Source organism: Bos javanicus, chromosome 5, assembly GCF_032452875.1.
Source record: "Bos javanicus breed banteng chromosome 5, ARS-OSU_banteng_1.0, whole genome shotgun sequence".
NCBI classification, from domain to species: domain Eukaryota; kingdom Metazoa; phylum Chordata; class Mammalia; order Artiodactyla; family Bovidae; genus Bos; species Bos javanicus.
Window position 1 is genome coordinate 26,583,736 of NC_083872.1, and position 25,799 is coordinate 26,609,534.

At 49.7% G+C, this 25,799-nt stretch overlaps 1 protein-coding gene and 1 pseudogene across 1 annotated transcript; one reads left to right on the plus strand and one right to left on the minus strand.

The window, feature by feature from the left end:
* Positions 1-5,117: 5,117 nt before the first annotated feature.
* HOXC13 (homeobox C13) lies at positions 5,118-12,971 on the minus strand. The gene is made up of 2 exons (XM_061415859.1): positions 12,107-12,971; positions 5,118-6,688 (listed from the first exon to the last, which is right to left on the minus strand). Exons 1-2 carry the CDS (start codon positions 12,840-12,842, stop codon positions 6,432-6,434), a joined length of 993 nt encoding a protein of 330 aa, XP_061271843.1. The 5' UTR covers positions 12,843-12,971; the 3' UTR covers positions 5,118-6,431.
* A 1,694-nt stretch (positions 12,972-14,665) lies between these two features.
* The window catches only part of LOC133248649 (FUN14 domain-containing protein 1-like), a 28,398-nt pseudogene continuing 17,264 nt past the window's right edge, over positions 14,666-25,799 (plus strand).

A 25,799-nucleotide genomic window follows, 5' to 3' on the forward strand; every position in this document is an offset into this window, starting at 1 on the left:
GAGAATAATTCGTAGGACAGCCCGAGGCGCTGGACAGCCGCTTCCAGCCGGGTTTAATCCGCCGGCACTTGCCAGCCTACAAGAAAAGCTATAATGGCAAGAGCCAGGCTCCGGACGCGCGGAGCGATCTGTGCGCCCACTCTAACACACCTTCATAAAATCACAAGAAGAGGTGGGCTGCCTGTTGGCCGCTGGACCACAGGCTCCTGCTGCAGCTAGCCTGGCTCAACCATCCACCCCCCCCCCCTTCATTAACTCAGGGGTTAATTAAAACTGAAGACCAGAATGTGGTCCAAGCACTTCCTTGAAGACCCCCGGCAGCCCTTGTGCTTCTTCGTATTCACCAGCGGGATGCCCCGCGGCCTCTCCCCACCTGGCTCTATCTAAGCCTCGGCATCTTCGCCGATTCTGCGCGGTTCCTCGAGTCCCCGCCACCGCCGAGCAGGGCGAAAGGAGTTATTACAAAATCTCTGCCAGATCTGGTGGCAGAGGCAGAGCGGCTGCGAGTGGCTTAGGCCACCGCGGAGTGACTGTGAGCTGCCTGCCATGGTCCGGCTCCCCTGCCAACCCGAGGTCGGAATTATTCCGTGCGGTGCTGCCTTCTCCCCAGTCAGTCGAGAGGCCAAGGCGGCCCAGTTCAAGGTCACTGCCTAGTTTGCACAAAGAGGTTCTGCTGCGTATGCAAATAAGGCAGGGCCTTGGGTCCCGAAGGGAGGTGAGCAGGAGCTGGGCTGGCCCAGAGAGGGGAAATGAGAAGCGGCGGGTGGGGAAGGTCTGCACCCCAGCCCGACCTCTTAGCTCTCTCTAGGTCGTCCTTTTGGGGCATCTTGGGCTTGGGACAAGATATTGTCGGGTTCAGACAAGATTGATGGGTGGTGGTAGTGGGCTCAGACTCCTCTTTCTTCTGCTTCGCCAGCTTAGCCAGGGGTCAGAGCCCCCTGTCTCCCAGGCCCCGTTATGCTACTCAAGAAGATTGGAAGGTCCCTCCCCTTGTGCTGTCTTCCAGGGCTCTGCAGTCTGGAGGAGCAGGGTGTGAGAGGAAACTTGGATGAGGGGGCCCAGTCAGGTTTTCAGGCTCACACAAACGGTCCGGGGTCAGCAGCGCCCTTACCTCCTCCAAGTCTTCTGTAGCTCCCTTGAGCCCCCTCCCACCACAAGATCCCAGCCCGATTGCCACTCAGGAAATGGGGAAGGGATGGGGAGGGGTCCCAGGCGGGAACATCTGGGAGAACCTTCTTCCCTCATTTTCACTGTCTTTTCAGCGCGCGAATAGTTAACTAGTTTCGCGGCTCTGACATTTTCTCCCTCCGCCAGCAGAGGATCTCCTCCACCTAGTGAATTACTGAGTGTCAGGAAAGGTGTGGGGACCAAGTTTAAAAAAAAAAAAAAAGCACCCTCTCCTCAACACCACACCTACAAGCCGCCGGCAACGTAAGCGGAGCCCAGGGCCAGGGTCTCCGTGGACCTCGAAGTTCAGCATGGGGTGAGGACTACCTAGAGTGCCCTCTGTCACACAACCAGCCGCTCCCTCTGACCATGGCCTCTGGCCAGTCCTGCTCAGGGGAAGGGCTGAGATCTGCTTGGGCTCTGCTCTGCCCAGCTACCCAACTGCTTCCCAAACCAAGCCTCCAGTTCCGGGCGGGGGAGGAGATGGTCTTGGGCACAGGCGGATTGCGTGCGGGCAACCGGCCTGATAGGCCAGAGGGGGTAGGAGGATGCGCTGCTAACTCCGAGGCTGGCTGGGCTGGAAGAACGGGAACGGGGGCCCACTTACCTTTGGAGACTAAAGAGGTTCAGAAGGGTGCGGGGCAGGGGATCTCAGCCTCCAGGAACCCTCTGGATCCCACCCCCCCCTCCCCAAGGCGGCCCGCAAGCCCCGCCGAGGTATCTGAGGAGGGCGGGGCGGAGGAGGCGGAGGCTTCGGCCAGCGGTAGGCGCGCGGGAGCCGAGTTGCAGAGCATCTCTGGAGAGGCAGCCTTTTATGGGCGTTATTAGCGCCCCTGTCTAGACTGCAGACGACACCTCTGTGTGTAAACAGAGGCGGCGGCCTCTGGCGGGAAGGGGGATGGCGCGTCGAGGGGGCGAGTGGCCCTCTCCTTCTCTGGCCACGGGAAGATCAAGGCCTTTTCCACCCTCCCCCTCTTCCCAGTGCTTCCTGCGATGTCAAGGTCAGAAAGACCTAGTCACGGTCAAGGCTAAAAGAGGAAGAGCCTGGTTGGTTGCGAAAAGGCTATGGCCCCCTCCTCCTCCTCCCAGAAGCTCCTGGCTCCCCGGGGCCCCTCCATCTTCCACCAGCGCAGGTCTGGATACACATCTGCCTGATCCAGGGCTTGGAGTTTTTTGAGGACCGGGCTTCCGACACCATCCAAGTCAGACTCAAGTAGATCTTGGTGTGTGGGGTCTCTTCAGAACAGAACAGAGGGGGCTGCTACAGGGTTCCCAGCTTCAATCCTTGGAGAGATGGAGAGTGTCCCAGGGGCTGCCCCCACCTACACCCACACAGCCCTGCCGACAAGCCGCCTGTGGAAAAGCGTCTGGTCTGGAGACAGCCATGGAGGAGTCTCCCAAGAACTGCTGGCCTTGCATCCTCAGGTGGGTTCCTGGCTGTGAGACTGACTACTGGCCAAAAGGCCACTTGTGCTGGCCCTAGATCTGAAGACTAAGAGATGGGTGGAGAAGGGGTTTTCTCCCCTAAATCAGGAAAAGCTCTAAATGAGTCCTCCCTGGCAGCCTGGTAGAGTGATGTCCAGAACGAGAGTCCTGTGAAGCTCTGGCTCTCCCAGGTCCCCCAGCCTTGGCCACAGAGTCATAGGGAGCAGGCGATGCCACTGGGTTATAAGAAAGATAGCAGGAACCTCAGTCCCAGAGAAGAGGACACTGCAATGCTCACAGTCCTTCGGACCTTTTCTATCCCCTTACACCTTCATATTTATTGCATCCTCACTCTCACACAGACTCTAGGAGACTGGCCTTGGAAAGAAAAGCTTTTATAAATTTGAATGAAGAAAACACACACTGTACACCTTGAGATGAGTGCTGGCCGACAGCATTGTTACACATGTACACACAGAGGCAGTAAAAGCTGGGGAAATTCTGCACTAATCAGAGGCTCCATACACACACACACACAAAGATGCACACAGGCACACACACAGGCATGTGCACACACACACACACACACACACACACCCTTTCATAGGAATGTCTCACAGAGTTCCACAGTGAGAATGCCAACTCTTGGAGGAAGGACAGGTAAGGAACCAACACAATCAGGGAATGAATCATACTTTTTTTCCAACTCTGGGGAATGTGTGTCTCCCCAGAATACACACTCACACAATACCTGTCTCACACAGGAGTTTCCATTCTCAGACCTGCTTACTTTTATGGGACAGGCATCCCCAAAACTGTTCCAGGCATAGTTAATCCAGTGAATGGGTGGCATCTTAAACACCCTGGCACACTGGGGCTCACTGGGACTCAGAAGTAGCACAGTGCCTGCCCAGGTCACTGGTGTCCCAGCCTACACCAGCTTTCCCTGTCTTTTCCATCGCCCCCTTCTGGGGCCTTACAGAGGGTCCCTCCGTGTGGGAAGGCTCGCTCATGTGACTTCATGTGGGTTTGTGTGCAGAAGTGGAAGGAAGCCTCGGAGAACTTTAGAATTCTCTTTCCCTACTGAGCCTCCAAGTTTCCACTGTGTCTTACAGCTGTGTCATGGGACTACCCAGTATACCTTAAAGAGGTCAAGAGGGGTGTGGGTCCATTAAGGAAGCCCTGAGGTCTCTTGTCTACTCACTTCCTTTTTCTGATGAAACACACACATTTAGTGTTCAATTCTTTACATCTCAGGGAAGTATGAGGGGTTTTGGAGAGAGGTTAAGAGTGGTGAGTGGGGAGAGAAAGGGGAGATGGAATTAAGAATGAACATTATTCCTGGGAGATTCGTCTATTTGCAACTCCTAAATCTGTACTGCTCAGCCTGGGATTCTTTGGTTAGTTAATCCAGGGTTGAGATGGAGAGAACAGGATCGGCAGCCACATCAGTAGCAGAGGCTCCACAGAGGGTGAATTCTTCAGTCTGTCTTCATCTCTCAGATTCAGTGTGTGTGCTGTGTGTGCATGTGTGTGTATCACACCCCCCACCAAACATTTATTTAAATAAACTTGAAGACCTTCAGCCATCAGGCAAAGAGAAATTGGAGCACTCTGAATTCCAATCCAATGCCTCCAGTCTTTCTGTATCTCAGGAGAGGAATAATATCATATATAAATAAAAGTTGTTGCAGTAAAGATTTAATCAGAGATAACATTGTTTTAGGCTATATTGCTTTTTAAAAATCTCTTAATCTGACAACTTAATGCTCTCATTAACTCAGCCAGATAGGAAGATGGGCGCAGATGGACACGACAGTGAAAACAAATTAGTGGCAGAGTCTACACAGCTACTGATTGCCTGGAAGACTGAGGTTCCCAAGAAAGCTAAGCTGGAGAATAGAAGCAGAATAGATAATAGAAACTTGGGGACCACAGCATCCTTGAGTCCTGACCTCTTGCACAGGTCGGTGGGGAAGAAAAGATAGCAGCTTGGGAATGCTGAGCTTGCATGCCGCCCCCCACCACGATTGGCTAAGGGAGGGGACCACTTCCTATTTCCAGCTCTGAACTGTTGGCAAGGATTTGGGACCCTCTGGGGCACAATGGCCTCCAGAACCTAAGATTAGAGCCCAATTGCTGCCACCACCACCGGAGCATCCAGCTCCCAGATGGGATGGCCATTTTCTCAGCCCCAGGATCCAGATCTGAGCCCTGCTAACTGAAGTGAACTCACTTACTTGCTGCCAGGCCTTTTTAGTCACTGATCACATCCTTCTCTCTGAAACCTTCTCACTTGTTTGGGGCATCAGGATGGTAAAGAGTTTTATTCTGTCTAGACACTATCAACAATTTGAATGACTAACTTAAAAAACTCAAGTAAAGCGAAATATGAGTTTGGGATGTACCTAGCCCAGTGTGATGTCAGTACTCTTGCCCTGGCCAACCCTGGCTGTGTCAGGGCAACAGAGCCTCCCCCATACAGCCAGTGGATAGGAGTTTCAGAAATAATCCAAGCAATAAAATTAAAGCAAAAAAAAAGATTTTATTTTAAAAACAGGTTTGTGGGTTCTTTTTTCTTTTTGCATTCAGTACATTGTCATTTAGACACCACAATACTATATACAGATACACAACTTAAAAAAAAAAAACAAACCTATTTCTGATGAACATTTCAAAAGAACACTGTTTTGTAATGTGCCAGTGGGAAAGGAGAAGGCGAGCCCCAACACCTCCCCAGCACCGAGCTGGCTTTTGAGGAGGGAAATGTCAGTCGGGTCTAATTAGCTGGCTACTTGCAATTATTTTGGCCTCCTGGAAGAAAACGGCTCTCCTCTGGACAATGAGTAAAAGTCAAAGTGTGAGGCCTTCTCAGCTATTGCCTTGATGGAGAAGTGACTAGAGAGGGAATCTGCTGGGGCACCCACTCTCCATCCTCTTGGAAGAGAAGTCTGTCCTTTCCTTATGAGAAAAGTTCTGCCCCCGTGCCTGCCCTAATCTCAGCCTCACCATAGAGAGACAGAGAGATAGAGAAGACATATTTAGCAGCGTGGTGGGAGTTTCTGTCTTCCCTGGATTTTCAGATGGGACTCAGAAGCAGAACAGAGGAGGCTGTGGGGGCACTGGTGGCTCCAGAGAAACTCACTTCCTTGCCTGAAGTAGGAGAGGGGATAGGTGGTCCTTGGCCAATTCCAGCTTTTGTTGAAACAGATAAGAAAAAAGAAAACCTAAGTGCTGTCTGTACTCCAATCACGATGCCAGATCCCTAATACTTATCATTAATATTAATGAGACTTTTAAAATATGCACAGAAAATCTTAACGGGGATATCTTGCCTAACTAAGGAGTGCCAAGTGGTTGGGAGCAGGAAGAGGGACTGAAAGTAGAAGCTCAGCAGGTCCTGCACCCCGGTGGCACCCTCAGTGGGGATGCCTGTCTACCTGCCGGGGCAAAGGATGAGGCAAGAACGGGATCATTCAGGGTTCTCCAACTTTGCTTTGGCTGGAATGATCTTCGCTGCCACTCTGCTTTCTGGCAAGGGGAGAGGGGTGAAGGCCAGAGGGAGTGGAGGCCAGCTGCCCTTCTCCCACAGTCCACTCAGACCCACCTCCAAAGCTGTTGAGGCCACGTAGGTCCCATCTGCATAGGGGTGGGGGTTGAGAATGGGGTGGGGAGTAGAGGGCAGCAAAGCCAACCATCTAATATTTTCTGCCTCCCTGCATTCCTCTTTCTGGTTAACGTTAAATATTGGTCTGCACCCGGGAGAAGGGTCCTTCTGGTGAGTTCGGATATGGTACAAATTGGCGACATAAATAGACGGGGCAGGGGCCGGTGGGCAGTCAGGTAGAGTGAAGGTGAGGCGTTTTCGATTTGCTGACCACCTTCTTCTCTTTGACCCGACGGTTCTGGAACCAGATGGTGACCTGGCGCTCCGAGAGGTTTGTGGTAGCTGAGATGCGCCGGCGCTTCTCTTTGGTGATGAACTTGCTGGCTGCGTACTCCTTCTCTAGCTCCTTCAGCTGCACCTTGGTGTAGGGCACTCGTTTCTTGCGCCCGCGCCTGTAGCTGTTCACCTCGGGCTGTAGGGGGACCACGTCTGGGGGGAGAAAGAAGGCAGGCAGCAGGAAGTGAGTCACGCGGCTGGACCTGGCAAACGGCTGTAGAGGCGCAAGGCATAGGGACTCACAGGGGGCGGGCGGATTGTCCCCAAATCCTTTGCACCTCTGCTATTACCAAGGCCACGGCTGAAGTGACGACACTGGGGTAACGCCTCTGGCTCGAACTTTAAAGGAGGGGGTGCCAAAAGCTCAGAAATCAAGATAAATAACCTTTTATATATTATACCTATATGATTACCAAAAATTTCATGATAAACAAAAAATCGAAATTTTAAATGAATGCAGGACCAGTACTACTGATTTTTCTTTTTGCTTCAGCCTCCAATCTGGTTCTGCACAGCATTCCTTATTAGAATCCTTGTCCCCGTAGAGGAGTCCCTCCAAATTCCATCCTGGTCTGCTAGCCTGCAGGATTGCAAGTATTCAGGAAAATTCCTCTTTCCTAGCAGTTAGATCACTTGGGAATCGGTCAGTTATACTCTGCCCAATTATTAGAGGAAGGTGTCCTTTTGTACGCTTGAGGGAGACTGTCTCAGTCGGCACAGACCATCAGGTGGGGCCTCTTGCCTTTGGTCACTGGCTCTGTGCTGGGAATCTGAGGCCAGCACCAATAGCTAGAGAGAAAAGTGTCCAGGTGAAGCCAGACTGCCTGGGAGTCAATCTCTTAAGGAATCCAATACTGTAAGCCACTTAGTAACATCCCAGGTGAGAATGTAAGAAATCAGGTCCCGAGAAGTAGAGAGTCCACACCCCAGGGTGTGCCAGCCAGAGGAGACACACCAAGAGAGCCCCTCTTGGGTTAAGACCAGCGGTTCACATTAATTTTCTACAAAAAGAAATCAGTGCCCTTCCCCTGCCTTCCCTCAAATGTCCATTCATCAAGACAGAGCAATTCTGATCTGGTTCCCCATCCTCATCTTTCCACCAAGGCTGAAGGAAACTCTCCAACCCGTGCAGGAACCCTAATCCTAAACTCTAAATCCTTGCCATACCACTGCTAGTTCAATTTCTTTCTGCTCTATGAGAATGTCACAGGAACTAAAGGCTAATGTGCGTCACTTACGGCCCCTCTTCCACTCCAACCTCACCCCTGTCAACAGAAAGGTCCTTGCAACACTTTCAAGGAAAGTAAGGAACTAGGGAGATGATCTGAATAACTCACCCCTCAACTTTAAAAACTGTAATTGGCTGACTTCTTCCTGCAGGATCTAATGAGTAGGTCTGAATAAGGTTTCCTCTTCATTCTTACTGCCCCTTGGAAGTGTAGACACAGTCCAGAATAAGGGCACAAAGCTCTTTCTGAAATGCCTGTTCTCACCTCCCCTTCATGAATCACTTTCCTTATCCCCTTTCTCATTGGGTCTGCTCTCTTTCAGAGATCTTTGTCTACACAGGACAGGAAAGAAGAGGTCACCGTCACAGGCAGGGGGAAATAAAGTACATGGAAAGAATATGGGAGAGAGGGGATTCCAATGGCCTGGTCTGGCTGTCTCCAGGATGACAATTTCTATGGGAAATTGTTGGACTTGTCATTTTTCTCTGCCTATGTAGGAACAGGCTAAATTTTTTAAAAAATCTGAAAAACAAAACAACTTCACTTTAGCAAAGCAGATCCTTTATGTTAAAAAGGATTTTTTTTTTTTTTGCACAAGATAATTAAAAAAAAATCTCTCCGTTCTCAAATATGTTTTGCTCTTACAAATGTAACTATGATTTGAGAAATCGATGAATCTGGAACAAGAGTAAAACACAGAAGGTAAGTAGTGATAATATGAGATTATTTTTTAATCCTTGGAACATCTTTTTAAGGCTTATTTTATTAAACCCATTTTACAAGATAAGGAATCTGAGCCTCAGAACAGGTTAAAAAAACTCAAGTGGCAGAGCCGGGTTTTAAAACCAGATTTTTGGGCTCAACATAATGACACAGTAAGTTCTAAAATGGAAACAGACCACCTGGTACAATTTAGCTTTAAAATACCTCCTTTTCCCTGGAGAACAAATGGGATAGAAGTGGGTTTGTGTTCCTGACTTAACCAGATAATTGTCCCTGATTTGTCAAACATCATTTTCTGAGAAAACTCACAGTTATCTACCTGATTTGGGCTCTCCTAAACCCCAACTATAAATTTCCCATGAGGTTTAATCAACAAACCCTAAAAGAATCAGTTTTTGAAAAGCATATAACTGGTCTAAATTGGCTATTTTTTTCTACAGTATGCCAAGGGTTGATCTGGCCAAGCTTTCCCTGGATCAGACCAAACTGCCAGTTATTTTGGGCAGCTGGGGAAATACCTTCAGCCTTGCCTTCTCAAAGAAGCCCCCTTTCATTGTCTTCTGTCTTGTTCGGAAAGGAAGTGGGATCTACAGATATGGAGACATCTGGAAATTTCGGCCCTGAGTTGTGTCTATGCTACCTAAAGTAAGTAGAGGACTTGGTGATTAATTTTACAATCAACCTTTCCATAGTAGTCTCCCTTCAGAGCATGCGCAGGCATGCAGGCACACACACACACGTACACATACCCTACTTCATACCTGGGAACCCAACGGACACTTTTGAGGAGCAAATAAAAAATCAGATCGATGCTTAGCCATAGCTCTCTCTTGGGGTCCTGTGTACACGTTTCTACCACCCACTAGATCTTGCCCACTCTCTCCCACAACAGGGCTCTGGGCTCCAAAGAGGACCTAGTTCTGCTAGAAATCCTAGCCACTCTTCTCAACCAAAATCCAATGGCTTATCAACAGAGATTTTCAGTATGACCCAAAGAGCCCATTATTTCTATTATTCTCTTCCCCTCATCCTATTTGTCTCTGTCTCCCTGTCTCCCCACCACACCCACCTCCTCTCTCAGAATCTCTGTCAAAATTAAAAATTGTCTATCTTCACTATAGGAAGGAAAAAAAGAGCGATAAAGCAAGGGTCTATATAATTGGGTGAAGGAAGAAGCCGCAACTCATCTTGGCCCTAATTATCTGGATCTTTCTGAACAATTGCCTTCGTCTTCCACACCAGCCTAGACTGCCACAGATGAGGTTTCTCAGAGCCAGAGGCACTGAAGAGAGACAGCAGTGTTTATGCTGAGATGCTGCCGAACAAACCACAATTGCATAGACAGAGTTATCTGGCAATCTCACTACTTCTAAAAGGGCTCTGTGTGGGTAGAAAGATGGAGGGTGTCTGAAGATAATTTCTTATTCATCTACCTTTTGTGTGTACCTCTGTACTGAGATACACCAGCTGGTTTCTATTTCCACACTGGGAGTGTGTGAGCACATAGCTGTTGAGACATATTTGGTTTTATATCCATTTTCATGCCATAATTTTCAAGTGTGTTAAACCTCAGTTGGGTTGTATGATTTTTTTATGTTAAAGATATTTTTCCCTAGGAGGCTGTGATCAAAAAGTGCTTACTTTTAGCAGGTTTTTTTTTTTTTTGTTTGTTTGTTTTTCTTTTCTGGGAATCTTTAAGGTGTTTTATTTTGCTCAGATTTATTTCTGAGCTCCTCTCCAGTCTCTCACTCACTCTGCATACAGACACAGCAATGCCAGAGCAGCTCCTTCTCATCCCCTCTTCACACTAAACCAACCGCCCATTGCTCTGCCCACAGTGGGGCTGGTGGGCATCGGCCCCTCTGCCCTTCAGCCCCTTAGCATGGTCTGCTGGCTACCAGCTACCCATGCTCCAGGAATTCCTGCTAAATCCCCACCTCCCAAGGATCTTCCCATCTGGGTGAGATGGGAAATTAAAGGGTCATATCTCCACAACACATTATTGCACACCTACATGTGAGGTGCTTATCTTCTAGAAAGTGTTATTATGTGTTTCATATTATGTAGTTAATAACATAAATCATATATAAAAATATAGTTAATGCAGAGTAGGTAATGCATGATACTGTACATTAAAATTCCATCATCCTTAAATCTTCTGGCAGTCAGAAACTGAGTGTCTAGTGTGGGTCCCACCTTGGTCAGTTGTATTATACTAAGTCATCTCAGAATATTTACAAGAATATTATTTGCTATACTTTGTAACATCATCCAGTATTTTTTTTAACTGTCTGCTCTTTCCCCAATCCCGGATGCAGAGGAATTTCAGGCCCACCCTCAGGAGGTCTTCAGGTCTTCCCAATGAAAATGTCCCTGGGTCCCCACAGAGAGCCATGACGGGCCCTCTGGGTAGTAGGAGGAAACATATATGGCTGTTCTGGGCCCCCAGGACCCCTGCGAGCATCAGAACGGAGCCAGTCAACCCTCTCCCACTGAGCTCTGCTTATATATAATTAGAGCAGACTCAAGATCTGGATTCGCTGAATCCTGATTTCTCAGCATTGCGCTGAATCCAAAGCTCCTGATGTGATTTTGAGAACCCTGGAACTGGTATTTTCCTCTGGGGAGTGGGGGGTGGGTGTTGCGGGATTCTCTCATGTTCAGAGATAGTCTCAATTGGAGAGGGAACAGAACACCAGTGAATTCCAATCCCCCACCGAATACATAGCCAGACAATGCCGAGGGGTTCCCAGCCTGGGCCTGGACCTCAGATTCCTCCAAAACAAGCCTTCCCCCGAAACCTCATTCTCACTCCCCTCTTTCTGTGTATAAGGCATGGGTAACTCTCTCCCCGACGTTTGGCGGAATTGGTAGTGCGCATACACACACAGGATATGAGCCCCACAGACAGGCAAAGAATTTTATATCCCAGGAGAGGGATGCAAACACCCTTTTTCCCCACACGCTCTCCAGAGATTTCAGTTCCCTTGCTCCTTCAACAATCAGGAAATTCGTGGTCAAATTCTTAAATCAAGAAAAAAAGAGAAAACTTTTAAAAATTAAAAATCTACATTTCTGTAGACCCTGGCAAATTAGACCCGTATTTTAAAAACAGCAACAGCGACAAAACACCTGTCTAGTGTCTAAATGTTCTTGGAAATTCAGGCCAAGAAAATGCTTGGGGTTCTTATTTTCTCCTCCAATTGACTCGGTGGCTTGAGTGTTTTTGTTCTAATGGTTTTAGATTCCAAGGCACCCAAGGCCCACCCCACCCCCCATTTCAGGCCGGAAGCGCGTTTAGGGGGCCAAGAGCCGCCCGTGAGACTGGAGCCCGGCGGAGGGGGAGGAGGCGAGCTCCCGACTGGAGCGGAGACGGCGGCCCGGCGCTTGGGCGCCTGTGATTGCTTCACTCTCGGCCGGGCAGCTCCGGGGAACGTGTCGGAGCAGATTTCTTCCCCGGCGCATTCCTCAGTGCAGCTCGCCCGGCCGGCTCCATCTGCAGCCCAGCAAAGCCGGCGCGCCAGGGCCAGACGGCGGGGGTGGCTGGGGCGCGGAGCCCCGGGGCAGACGGGGCTGGGAGGGGTCCCTGGCGGCGGCCGCGGTCGGGACCCTTCCTTACCTGGAAAGGGAGACTTCCAGAGGTGGGCGGACTGCGACTGTTCCTTTGAGCAGTACACCTGACTATCCCAGCCGTTGGAGAGAGCCCAGTGCTGGTAGCCTTCGACGGGGATGAGCGCGTCGTGACGCGGCTCTGGGTGTCCGCTGATCCCAGGCACCACCGACACGTCCAGGTAGCCGGGCATCGCCTGGTAGGAGCTGGCGAAGCTGGGATAGAAGGCGAACTCCTTGGCCCTGGAGGACAGGTCGTCACCGGGAAGGGCGCCCGACGGCTCGGGGTACTTATCGCCCGGGTGATAAGCGCAAGGCTTTTGCTGCAGGTTCACGTTGTGCGACAGGCGGCAGCCGTAGTAGCTGCCACCGAACGGGTAGCCATAGCCCAGGGTGGCGCTGGATGAGGTGGGGGGCGCCGGCGGCGGGGCGCACTGGCGCGCCGCCTCCGGGGCCGGGATGTCCGTGTAGACGGCGCCCTGAGGGGCGCCCAGGGGAGCCGGCGGGCGACCCAGCACGGGGTGCGGAAGCAGGTCTCGGCAGTGGCTGGCGGGGCAGCTGTTGCCCAGCCCGTCCATGCTCGGAGCTTTGCCGGGACTCGCTCCGCTGCAGCCGACCCCCGCTCCGCCCGCGCCGCCGCCTCCCCCGCCGCTGCCGCCGCCGCTGCCGCTCTCCGCCGCGCTGTCCTCATAGACGTACATAAGGCTCTCCGGCCAGCGCGGATGCAGGAGCAGCGAAGTCGTCATGACATGATCTGCTCGAGCTTTTTAAAAACTCCACTTGCCAGAGGCTGCGAGCTAGGGAGACACCTCGCTCCCTTTTCCCCTCCCCCACCCCTCCTCCCTTCCCTCCCCACCCCTCCTCCCTTCCCTCCCCACCCCTCCTCCCTTCCCTCCCCATCCTTCCCCTCCTCCTCCTGGTGTTTCCACCGCCCTCCCCACCTTCCCTCTACGCATGCGGGTACACTTCATTAAGAAATCACCGTCTCCCGCCTGCCTCCCCTAGGCTACCCTCCCGCGCTCACGTGACGCCGGCGGTGCACGTGACCTCCTGGCAGGGTTTCCTGGGGTTCCCACCCCTAGAGGCGGGGCGGGGCGAAAGGGGAGATGTCTCTGCTGATTGGCTCGGGGGGGGCAAAGAGGAGGGAGCTGGGAGATTTAAAGGGACAGGGTACCGCCCCCTGGCAGGCCCAGGGGAGGGAGAGTGAGGAGGGTGAGGCTGAATTTGGCCGACGCAAAGGGGTCTGGAGAGAACAGACAGTTCCTGGGCCCTTCCTCCTAGGCTGAGGAGGGGTACGGGCAAGACTGATTCCAACCCACAAAGGTTTCTGACTGGATGGGGGCTTGGAGCTAAGGGTGGAGGAGACACCGTATTTTTTTTTCTTAATAAATAAAAAATCTAGAAAGCACGCGGAAGCGCACCGGCAAGGAGTAGGGAGCCCCGGGTCTGGCCTTGCCTAACTACCCGGGAACTCCGGCTGGTACCCGACGCCGACGCCAACAGCAAGACTTTAATGTCGGGACTGGGTTTCCATTTCCGACTTTCATACACTTTCTCCAAAGCTCCAGTTGTCTGACAGGGACCCTCTCTAGTCTGGTTGCCCGCAGGTCTTCCTCCAGCGGAGCAGAAAACTGGGAGAATGTCATAACTCCCAGACACAAACATCATCACACCGAGGGCAGGATGCTCTCAATGAAAAATTGAGATAGAATAAAGGAGAGAAATGGAGGCATTTCAATACACAGTAGAGTTTAAAAGCCTCGAAGTGAGATTTTTCAAAGGAAAGGGGGAGGAGGAGCAGGGATTCGGTCTAGGAAAGCTGAAAAGCCCTGGATGCGAACCAGAGCACGCGCTCTCGGATCCATATACAAAAGGAACGTGGCATGAGGGAGAGTAGGCAGCGCTGCCCCTTTGGAGGAACGTTTCCCAGGCGCTACTCTGGGAGACCCCAGGAGGCCCGACCCCAGCCCCGCGGATCCGTCGCCGCCCTCGGCCATAAGCTGAGGAGCCAGGCAGAGTCTGGATCAACGCCATTCCCAGCCGGATAACCCCAACTTTAGCTCCCAGAGCATTCTTGGGGTCACTCCCTTTTAATGTGAAGTGTTTCAATGCTTTGAACTTACCTAATCTTTCAAGAAAAAATCAACACCAATTTATTAATTTTCTAAAAAAAATTAAAAAGCCACCTTTTTCCCTCCTCCCAATTTCCCGACTTGTCGGACTTCTGTGCTCAGTTTGGATATGCTTTCCAGAGAGCATTTCGGTGGGATTGAGCCATGTTCCCTTTCAGCACAGGGCCTCCCTGAGGAGAAGCGGTAATAAACAGAGAAAAAAAGAGGGGAGAGGGGGCTGTGGCATCTCCATCTTCCCTGTCGCTGCTAAACATTTTCAATGCTGGGTGCTTCTGTCCAGACAGCACACAGGCCGTGCTGAGGCAATAGCATCCGGCTAAGCCTAACCCACTGGATCCCTCCAACTCGAGGAGAGCAAGTGGCCAGGTCTGTACTGAGATCTGGCCCATGGGCCAGCCGCCTCCCTTCTCCCTGTAGGGGCAAGGTGGTGTTTGACGATGGAGAGCGCCCTGGCGTGGGTGAGTTAGGATAAGAGCTGTAATCCTTATCTGTGTGATCTTGATTCGGACAGGCCACCTCAGAATTCCAGAAAGAAGGCTTCAGGCTGGGCTAGCTACAGTAGGAAGAAAAATATATCAGGAATCTTGGAAACGTCAGCAGGCTAGCTTGAGTGCGTTTTAAGGGCAATGATGGTGGAGGGAAGAGAGCCGGGTGGAGGGGAAGGTGGGTCTTGCTGGGAGCCAATTCTTGGCTAAGAAACTGGCTTCTCTTTCTGGGGTCCCCAAGGTCAAGAAAAAAGGAGGAAAGCAAACACGGCCTGGCTAGTCTAGACTGGGTCCTGTGACCTTGGACCCCGAGTCTGCCTGCTGTCTGGCTGGTGGGGTGGGTGGGTGGAGAAGTCTGCCGCTTTCCGAGAGGCAGGTGTTGGGGTGGTGAGAGGCCCTGGTTTCCCCTCCTCTGAAGTGCGGGGTCCGGGTCCCCAAAGAGAACCCCGGGGCGAGGTGGACCAGGCTACGGGGGGGGGGGGGGGCAGCCGGGAGAAACAAAGGGCCTGAAATGGCAACCCCATTCCTAGGACTCACTCCAGGGTACGGGGAATGGTCTAGCCCAACGCGTCTTCCCCGCTCCAGAACCCAAAGACAGACGAGTCCCTCCAGCCTTTGGGAATAAGGGGCAGAATAGCGAAAGGCTCTGGGTACGGGCGGCCCAGCAATAAATAAAATTAATAGTATGTTCTTTTCCAGGTTTATATTAACTATTCCTATTGCAGTGAGATATAGATTTAATTAACCCAGCAAATTTACAATTTACAATTCCATTTATTAGCGGTGCTGTGCGGCCAAAATTTAGCGACTGGTGGAAAGAGAGGGAAAAGTCCCCTTCCTTCAAGGAAGACCGGCGGAAGATGTAGGCCCCCAAGAGACTAGAGAGAGTGGGAAGGCTGCAGCGAAAGTTCAGGACTCAGGGCGTTGAAAGCACTGGAGAAGCGTCCGCAGGCTCTGAACGATCCCTCACTCTTTTTCCCTCGGTTCCCCCAAGACCTTCTGCACCTGAAACTGCCGACTCCAAGAGTGGGGCGCCTCGGGAGTGGGGACCGAGGACTCGAGGAGAGAGCCTGAGGCAGGAGGCTCAAAGTAAAGCCTTGTTGGTTAACTAACTTTAAGCCTGGGGTCGCTTCTCCCTCCTCACCCGGAAAAAAAAATGTGGATCTCACTGAGACACAAATAAAAGCAAATTAAGCACTCCAGGAGAATATGCACTACTGGAAGCGTAATTACATCTCAGAGGCGATGAAGCGATCCCGCCCTAGAAAGCCAGGCGCTGAAATCCTCAGGCCGGGCGCTCGCTCACCCCCACCACGCAGCCACACCTCGCTCCGCCCGGGGCTTCGCGGACGGATGATGGAGCTGGACTGCGGTTGACCGGAAGTCAAGAGGAATGAATAGGAATATGACCCTTCGGTCTCTAACTGTGATGTTGGTGTGTGGAGGAAAGGATGGAGCATTTCATCATACTAAAGGAAACTGGAAAACAGATCCTCTAGCCCCGTACAGAAGCCCCGGGCTGCGCGCTCCGCTCTTTTTTTCAAAGGGACATTTGTGATGGGGAGGCCACGGGAGCCACTCTTCGCTCAGCGTCCTCTATGGACTGGGTTCACTGCTAAGTTCAACTCTGAAATTCTTGTTTTCAGAGGCTCCAATATATAAAAGAGATATTCGATGTGCCTTCTTACTGGAAGCGTGTGTGTGTGTGTGCGCGCCCGCGCGCGCGGTGTAGGTGCGTGCACATGCCTGGCCTTGTGGTTCTGGGGTTGTGGGCAGGCTCCGTGCACTGTTTCAGCACATGTTCTTGTGGATAAAGCCCAAATGTATGCATGAAGATATCTGGCTCGAATCCTCTCTGTGCAAATAAAGATCTCTGCTGGTCTGTTTCTTTCTCTGGATACACAGTTTATATGCTTATCTTGCTCTCTACTTAGACACCTCCAGGAGAATACCAGGAAAATGAGAAAGCAGATGTCTGTGTCTTTCTCAAGGTGAGGGGTGAAATTCCTGGCCTGCTGTGTTAGAGACCAAATCGGAGGGGTAAGTTAGCAGCATTTGGAGCAGGAGCTCTCAAGCTTGCCGCACACACTGCAGGCTGGGTGTAGCTAGAATACCAGGTTAGGGAGAAGGGAATGAGAGAAATGAAGTTTGTGTGCCCCATATTCAATGCCCAGATCGCTTTCTCTGGAAATCAAGCGTCAGTTGATTTCCCTTAATTTCCCTGCCCCCATGCACCCTTTCCTCTATTTCCTCTATATTCTCCAGCAAAAAGAAAGGAAAGGGGGAAGAAAAAAAAAAAAAGAGCTTGAAGCTCTGAAGCTCCTGCTCCCCCCCCTTTTTATGGGAGAAATTCCAGTTTTAAAAAAAGAGGAGGGAGTGGGTTGAGGCTGCAAGAGAACAAAGAGCCTTACCACCATGGGGTCTGGATTCTTGCCCAGACTTGGGGCTTTGGTGGGCGGGCATAGAGTTTGGGGGGCCCTTTCAGGTCCAGGATACAAGCTGCAGGCAGGAGGGAAGAGGAGGTTTGTAGAGGACAGAGGACATGGGACTTGAGCTAACTAGGAAAAAAAGGGATTTGGGGGATGGAGAGGCCACAAACAGGAAGGGGTGGGAGTTGGGGGAGCAGGGGCTATGGGAGAGCCTTCCACACATTCAGTGGTAATTCCCAGTGGGTCACAAAGGGTGATACTGGTAGGGAAGGAAAGAAAAGTGACTGATGCTGTGACTCCCTGGCCCTGCCCATTTCCCTCCTTGACTCCTTTCCCCTCATCTCCCTGGCTCTAGCATGAAGATGCAGATGCCACTCCCAGGCTCCTGGATTCCTTTGGAACCTTCTCCACTTTCTCTCTCCACCCTCACAGCCTGGACTCAGAGGAGATCCACCCAGACCTTTCCTCCAGTCTGAAGCTCACCTCCTGGACAGCAGCTGCCAGCCTGGCATCTTCCACCTTTATTGTTCTCCCTCCTTGGGCCGCTCAATTGAAGGAAGATAGGACCAGGATGGGTCGAAGCATTGCTTTGCTCCTAACTTGCTTTCTGCTCTCAAACCCAAACTTGCTTTCCTCCAGGCCCTATTCACTTCCCTGTCTTAGACCTTAGGGAAACCTACCCTCTTTGTCAATTTAGGGTTGCATTGCTGGCTGAAAGTTTGGGAAGTCACGTTAAACATTCCTCTCTGGTTCTGCAGGGATCCACAGGAAGGTGGGGGATTAGGCTGCCATGTCCAATCTTTTCCTGGATTCTCCTCCAGCCTGCCCTCAATCACAGACCCTGCTTGTTGTGCTCTGTGGTTGAGTGGGGGGGATCAGGTAGCCACTTCCCTGGGGAAGTCTCAGGAAGCCTCCTCCAGTGGGCTCCAGGATTCCTGCCTCAGCCCTCTTTCTTCCACTGCTTCGCATCCTGGCCCTCTCAGCCCTGCCAGGCGCCTCACAGAAACCCTTTCCAACCCTCCTCAACCTCTCCTTCCCCAGCCCCACCCCTTTTCTATCTTCATTCTTCCTATTCCCTTTTTCTTTTTCAGCAGCATCTCTGCCAGTCACTTGCCCTCCCACCACCCCACATGGACAGAAGTTCTGGGAATAAACAGAGTTAAGAAAATTAACAAAGTATCTCTCCCTCTTCTTAGGCCCAGAGTCCCTACCCCTACTCCATCTCTGCAGTGGAAGAGAGCCCCCTGTCCCCCTCCTCTTCCCCCAAACACCTCCTCCTTTTTGGAAACCTTTTAGAAACAGACAAATAAAATCTCTCCTGGTTTTAGGGCCTGTCTGAGAGGGAAGTCCAAGTTCATTTTCAAGTTAGACAAGGGAGCTGAGGGGGGTTGGGGAAGAGGTGGAGTAGTGTTTGCTAGGGGCTGTATTTGAATTCCTTGCAGAGATCTAACAACAGGCTCTTTTGGTCAGAAAACCAACAAACGAACGCTTGAAAAGGTATTTATCACTTTTGATAATTTCTTCCATCTTTTAAAGTTTAAATCTGGGGCTTCTAGAAAGGAGACAGACCATCTCTTCTCTTCTTTTTTTCTTCCCTTCTTTCCCTTCCCCCTCGCCTTTTTGTGTGTTTCTTTAAGATTTCAGATTACTTTAAAAGAAGATAATGGAAAATAACATTTTTCTGAGAAAGGATTGTAGACCTCAATACAGCATTCTTCTGGATCAAAATGGACTGTTTTTCCTGTCCCAAATAAAGAATAAATATAAAAGGCATAGCTGAAGGGCTGAACATTTCTTCTCTAACTAGGTGAAAGTCTGCCCTCAATTCCATCATGAAGCTGACACCTGGAATTTAGTGGCTCCTAAGAGTTAGATAGAGACGGTAAGAGGTTGTATGTATATTTCATTATGAGGAATGGGGGAAATTATACTCTAAATGGATTACAGCCTAGTTCTCCCCATGACCAGATACCCTCAGAAGTAACATCAGAAGATGCATTCTAATCATTCTAATTTGAAAATAATTGAGCTGGACACCAGAAATTAAAGAACTTTCAGAAGATCCCTCACCAAACGAAAGAAAATGTAGTTTTCCTATCTCCAAAAAAGAGGGAAATGAAAACCCAAGACTCAACTAAAGGGGGAAGAACACTTCTTTGCTAAAATAGCTGTTTGTGCTTGAGAAATATGGAGCAAAAAGGCAGGAAGAAGATTCAGTAGGTACTTGGGACAAGATTTCTGCTGGTGGCAATTAATTCCACTTTCCTAAAAAGATATAATTTGGTGAACTATTAGTGACTGGAAGGAAACTGTCCCTATGATATCTGTAAGTAGGGAACTGCTAGATTTTCTCTCCCTCACTGTCTCCTCCTTCTAATTCCAGTTTCTCCTTCTCTAGAATGTATTTAGAAGAATTTTCTCTCTTAGTTATGGTCTTGTACATGCACGCAGTAAAGTCGATGACATCTAAAGAACTAGAAAGGAGGATTCAGACATCCATTTTCTCTCTTCTGAAACATTACCACACTCATTTGCATAGTCAGAGGAATTTTAACTTAGATAAGAAAAAGTATATTTCAAGGTATAGAGAACACCTTAGACTTCTTGCACATGGTGGTTTTCAGCATTTCTGGGGAGCATGACTGTAGGGTCCTGATTTTTGAATACTGTTGGATAGTACACAGGCTGGGAAACATGCACGGCGATGGCTATGCATTATGCTAGCATGGAGACAGGTTGATCATGACAGAGGTGCTGGTGGGGGTAGGCTGAGGATGGTGAAAGAAAGGGAAACACAGGATCTGAGCTTGGGGAGACCCCAAGAGGATCCTCCGACTCCAGCTCTCTACAGTGGTGGTCTTCTCTCCTTTAGCTGAACCACTGTAAGCAAATGGATGGGAGAAAAGATCATCCTTATGTCCACAGAAATGCTATTTCTAAGGGGTTAAGGAAACCTTGTGCAATTCCTCTCCTACTCTGAGGACTTAGGACAACCTTTTTTCTGCTAGAATCTGCATTTGTGATTTGAAGCACTAGTAATTTTTTCAGTGCTTGGTTTATTAATGAACTTCTCTCCAAAGAAGTATTATAGATATATTTCTGTCATCTATTATAGACCTATCATCACTAAACAAATATGTAATATATGATTTGTTAGATGTTAAGGGAACTTTAGATAAATATTAACATAAGATATATACCCTCAGATACCCATCTCCATCTAATTAGTTACTCTTTGTAAAAAAAATTAATAATGTTTCCCTTGAATATGTCTCAACAGAATCACATTTAAAATTTTTTAAAATTGAAAGCCAAGCTTTTAATTGTCTTTATGCCAGTGCTGAGATGTGTGTGGGGAGTCTGGTGGACCTGTGGTTTGGTGGGTAAAAACATTGAGACAGACACATGGGTTTGATAATCACCTTCACCAGTGTTTTCTCTGATGCAGTCAGCTATTGAGCAGAGATGGTATTCAGGCATGTATGTAGGCAGAAATGCTTGTTAACAATTTTGCTAAAAGCCTTCTATTTAAGAGAGAATAAAGACACCATGTCTGATGATATCCAGGATGAACTTTGCAGTATATAATTCTCAGACCCATTTCACCCCAGCCATCACTTAGCGGAATTATGTGCCTGCCAGAAACCAAATTGCCATCCAGCCAAACTTGGCAGAGTCCCGGCGTTGGCACTGTTCTTTCAGAGTATTTTTTCCCTCTGCACAGATTTTTAGGAGATTTGGGTCACTTTTGGAACCTGGATGGCTAGTCCCCTCAGTAAGAGCAATCACTGCCGCCTGGCTCCGCCGGGAACGCGGCACCAGCATCTAATTCCTTTCTCTTTTCTTTGTGGATTGCTCCCAAGACTTCGAGAGCTCTTCCGTTAATTTTAACAGGCTGATTTTGTGTTTTTTACATGATAATTATTTAGTATTTGATTTCACTAACTCCGACTAAACTGAAGCTTGGCGAAAGCCGCTTCACCCGGGAGCATCAAAGACCGAGCCGTGAGGAGAGCTGGACGAGCGCACGCGCCCGCAAGCTCCCGCTCCACTTCCCGTGGCGCCAGCGCAGAACCAGGGGACAGTCACAATCACAACTCACACCCGTAATCCTGACTGATGCACTTGGGTGCACTTCGTGGGCACTGATGGCCGAGCACACCGGTGAGTACACTTCTCTGTGGGGCAGAGCGGACTCTAATGAGATCCCAGAGAGCTCTGGGCGTGTGGGGAGGCGCGGGTCCGCGCGGGTGCCTGGAAAGCTGGGGCGTGCTGCTGCGATCTGATGGTTCTGGAAGTTGGTCCCTGCGCCTCCAGGGGTTCCTGTGCTTATTTGAAGGGACGCATCCTAACTGTGGATTTTTTGTTGATAACCACCACTGCCATGTCCAAGAATCAGCCAGCTTTCCTTTGCCTTTTTCTGTCTGCCTGCCTGCTCCTGTGGAAAGGGTACCTCCTAAATAGAGAAAGAAACCCCTCCCCTTATTCTCTATGCCCTGTGTCCAGTCTTGGGGTAGGAAAGTGGTCTTCTAAAAAAATCATACACTTACAAAGATTTCTCCCAAAGAGTTGAGAGAATCCCTGGTTTAAAAAAAAAAAAGTGGGGTTAAGTGGGTGGGTGGATGGGTGGGTGGAAAGGCTGGAGGCCAGAGGCAGAGAAGCCCTGAGAACAGACTTCTGCAAAGCTTCCTAAATGTTAATTTGCCTTAGGGTAAAGGAAGAAAGCAAATTATTCAGATGTTAGGGATCTTGGTATTAAATTCTGGGTGGCTGTGTATTTGTTGCCATTTGCTTATTTACATATTTGTCACCATCTGCTTATATAATATGTATGAAGTGGCACAGTCATGCATGCGTTCATGTAGAAATTCACGAAGACAATATCCCCTCCAACTGGATATGTTTCAGTTGTACTTCTAAACCTAGTGCATATATACTATAGGCCTACAAATATCTGAATACTAAGTTTTTTCTTTAGAATACTGTCCTTCAAATGGCAGGGGCAGGCTCATAAGCAGTGGCAAACTTCTCTTATCAAACACTGCCAGTAAGAAGAACAGGCTCACTACCTTTTAAAGTTTAGCCTCCTCATTCTTGGGCGGAAAAAAAGTTTCCCAAATGTATTTGTCCTAGGAAGAAGAAAGAACAGTCCCATCCCTTCTTCCCTCAAAATGACTGCTCCATTAGTCCCTGGATTCTGGCTGTCTGGGTACAAACAGAAGAGACTTCCTTCCCTTCTGCATGCTGGCCTCTCAAGGCTCACTCCTTAGGCTCTGAGCCGGGCAGGAATCTCTCAGATGTTTTGCCCAGTTTGGAATATGGATCTGAATGTACCAGTTCAAGTGGGTTGATGCCCCAAATTCACTTTGCGATTGCATTCAGCCTAAGGGTTTTGTGGAGGGGGCTAGCCCTACCCAGCTGTGATCAACCTGGAAAAAACCCTGGAGGTCCAAGAAATATGTTTTTCATTGACATAAGGAGAAAACCCATGTTTTCTCTCCCTCTTGCTCACTTTCTCTTTCATATCTATATCATATATGCATTCTGACAAATGTGTCTAGTTCTATGCCTTTCATCGCAGCAGAAGCCATATCCTTAGAGGAACTGGTGCCCTGGAAAGGCAGATTCTGTCCTTTTAAGCCAGGAAAAATGCACAAAGGACCCGTTCCACCATTGTGGAGCACACTGCTCTGGTCTCTATTAGATTTTCCTTTTTTTTCTCTCTCTCTTTTTCTTCTCCATCCAGGAGAGTCTCCACAAGCAATTAGAATTCTCCTCTTCCTAAATTACACAAATAATCAATCCAAAGGTGAGAGGAGGAGTTGTGAGAATGTTTTCAGGATTTCATCGCGATGATGCTTTCTAGTACTGCCCTCCCCACGCACCGTCCACGGACAACCTTGCGTCTATGACCCGCCCCACACGGTGAACCTGGAGAATGTGGGCCATGCTATTTGAATAGGAAACATACCTGTGAAATTTCAAAATCTGCCTTGATGACAAGGTAGCTTCAGTTTCGAGAATCTAAAACTGTGGGGGAGAGTCCCCCATCTCAAGGCCGAAAAGGCACCTTTTCCTGACGGAGCGAGCTCAGGCGGTACAGACTAATGGGGGAGGGTCTTCAGTGGAAAAGCCGGCGGGGTCATAATCTCGCTCCAGACCTTTATTTAAACTTCAGCCGAATTATTTAATTTTTTTTTCTCTCCCAGGGCCTTTCAAATTGCTCGCGAATCTTGTCTTCCTATCTAATTCCCCAGCAGCTTCCTCATCTTCCCTGGAGAACTGATGAAATCAGGCGGAGAGAATGGCCGCAGTTGAGCAGGAGAATCCTTCCCCTTTCCGCCCTGCGGCCTCGTGTGCTGACCCGCGCCTTCCGGGCGGTGACTTCGAGGGGTGCGGGCTGTGACTCCCCCACGGGGATCTGGGATCCAGCGGTCCCGACGCCTGCTTCCATGGAACCTCCTGAGTCTTTGGGCAGCTGGGGTCGCGCGCCCCTCTCGAAGGAGCCTCAGACGGTTTGCACCATTTCAGACAGACGTCCCACGCTCCCAGCCTGGGGCCTGGAGACCCTTTTCTTCTCAGCCTGAACCAAACGAAATCTGCCCGAGTCACAACCTCAGTTCCCAGACCAGGTGGCATCTACCCATTCACATCTTTGTTTTTTTGAGGGGAACAGATTTAAAGAAAAGGAAAAAAAAAATCCTCGAATGGGGAGAAACGTGTTTTCAAACTTCCTAGCGGACCTTGTGTGTATGGGCGCTTCACTAGGGCCCGGCATCCGCCCAGCGCCTCCCGCCCTTCCCAGAAGCCGAGGCCGAAGCACCTCCACTGCAGGGGACCGAATCACTTAACCGCATTTGCCTTTCCAGGACTGATCGCTCCTCAAAACCGTTTTCCAGAAGTTCACCTCCTTGTCCAGGCAGTGTGCAAGCTTCGGCCGCTGCAGGCGGGTACTCATCTCCCGCCTCCGCGGGGTGCTGCGCCGGGAACCCCAGATCCTCCACGCCTTCGGATCCCGGACGCCTCCAAAGACCTCACTTCGCAGCTTTGAAACTCCCAGAACCGACGTTCTACTCCTTCACGGCGTTGCGGGGACCCGGAGTAAATTCAACCCACTAAGGCAATGGCACCCCACTCCAGTACTCTTGCCTGGAAAATCCCATGGACGGAGGAGCCTGGTAGGCTGCAGTCCATGGGGTCGCTAAGAGTCGGACACGACTGAGCGACTTCACTTTCACTTTTCACTTTCATGCATTGGAGAAGGAAATGGCAACCCACTCCAGTGTTCTTGCCTAGAGAATCCCAGAGACGGCGGGGCCTGGTGGGCTGCCGTCTATGGGGTCGCACAGAGTCGGACACGACTGAAGCGACGTAGCAGTAGCAGCAGCAACGAATTCTTTCCTCCCTAAGTCTGTTTCATTTTACTTAGAAAGCCTCCGCTGCTCTTTGCTTTGGGATTTGACAGACCCGTCTTCCTCAGTGTGCTTTTCCTGCGTGACTTCCAGATTATTTCAAGAAACCTAGCGGGGAAGGGTGCTTAACGTAAAACTCCGGTGAAACTAGGGGAACAGGAAAACGTTCTCTTCACACATACATGAATAAGGTAATGAGTGTCTCTGCAGAATGGAACATCTAGTGAAGAACGGAGATGCCCTTTTATTTTTAATAGCAAGCCAGAGGCCTGAAATTTAGATAACAAGTTGCTGGAAACTTTGCCTTAGGTGATAAATCCAGTGAAGAAGCTGTTTGCTTCCCATGAGGAGTGAGACGCCAAGAGAGGCAAGTTTTTTTTGTTTTTAATTGTAAATATTCAAACTCCTCTTGAGATGACCTCATCTCTGCCAGATGTGTCTTCTGATCCTACCAGAATGAAGCATTAAAAAAAAAAAAAAAAACTTAAATCCAGTTTTGGAATTACCCTCGTGTAAAATATGATTTTGTTTAGGGTTGAGAGACCAGGCAGTTCTTCTGCTTTCACTGGATTTTTATGGCCTCTGTGTCCAGGGTTAAGTTTTATTGGATTCTTTTCAATAACAAAAAGTTTTTTAGGGTTGTGTTCCCTTCCACACTTCCCAAGACCTAGGGGTTTTAGGCACATCTTCATTACACAAGAGGCCAGAAGTTCCATGGGAGAAGAACCCGGTCTCTTGTGAGTGGAAGGTCTGGGCAGGCAAGCTGCAGGACCCAGTCCATCTTCATGGCCACCTGATTGCAGTACCCTCTGTTCTTTCACAGGAGTCCTCTCTTTTCCTCCTTATCTTTTCTCTACCCCATTCACCAACACAGGCCATCTGGGAAAAAAGATCTCTTTGGAGAGTGATGCTCTTCCTTTTGTAGAAAGAAGTATTCTTACAAAGGTGCTGTAGAACCATTGGTTCTTCTTGAGGATTTTCCAGGTTGGTCTCTATAGCAATTATTTCCCCCAAATCTGGTAGCTCTTCACAGCTGGACTACATTCCCCAGCTTCCTTTGCATTTTGATGTGGCCACGTGACCAAGTTTTTGTTAATGAAATGCCATTTTCTAGCCAAAGCTTTTAATAAGTGGATGTGCCCCCATCCCCTCCCCCAATGCTTTCTGTCTCCTTCTTCTGTTTAATGCTAATCTTGAGGCCCTAGGGAACAGTGGAGAACTGCCCACTGGCAGGTATCATTTGCC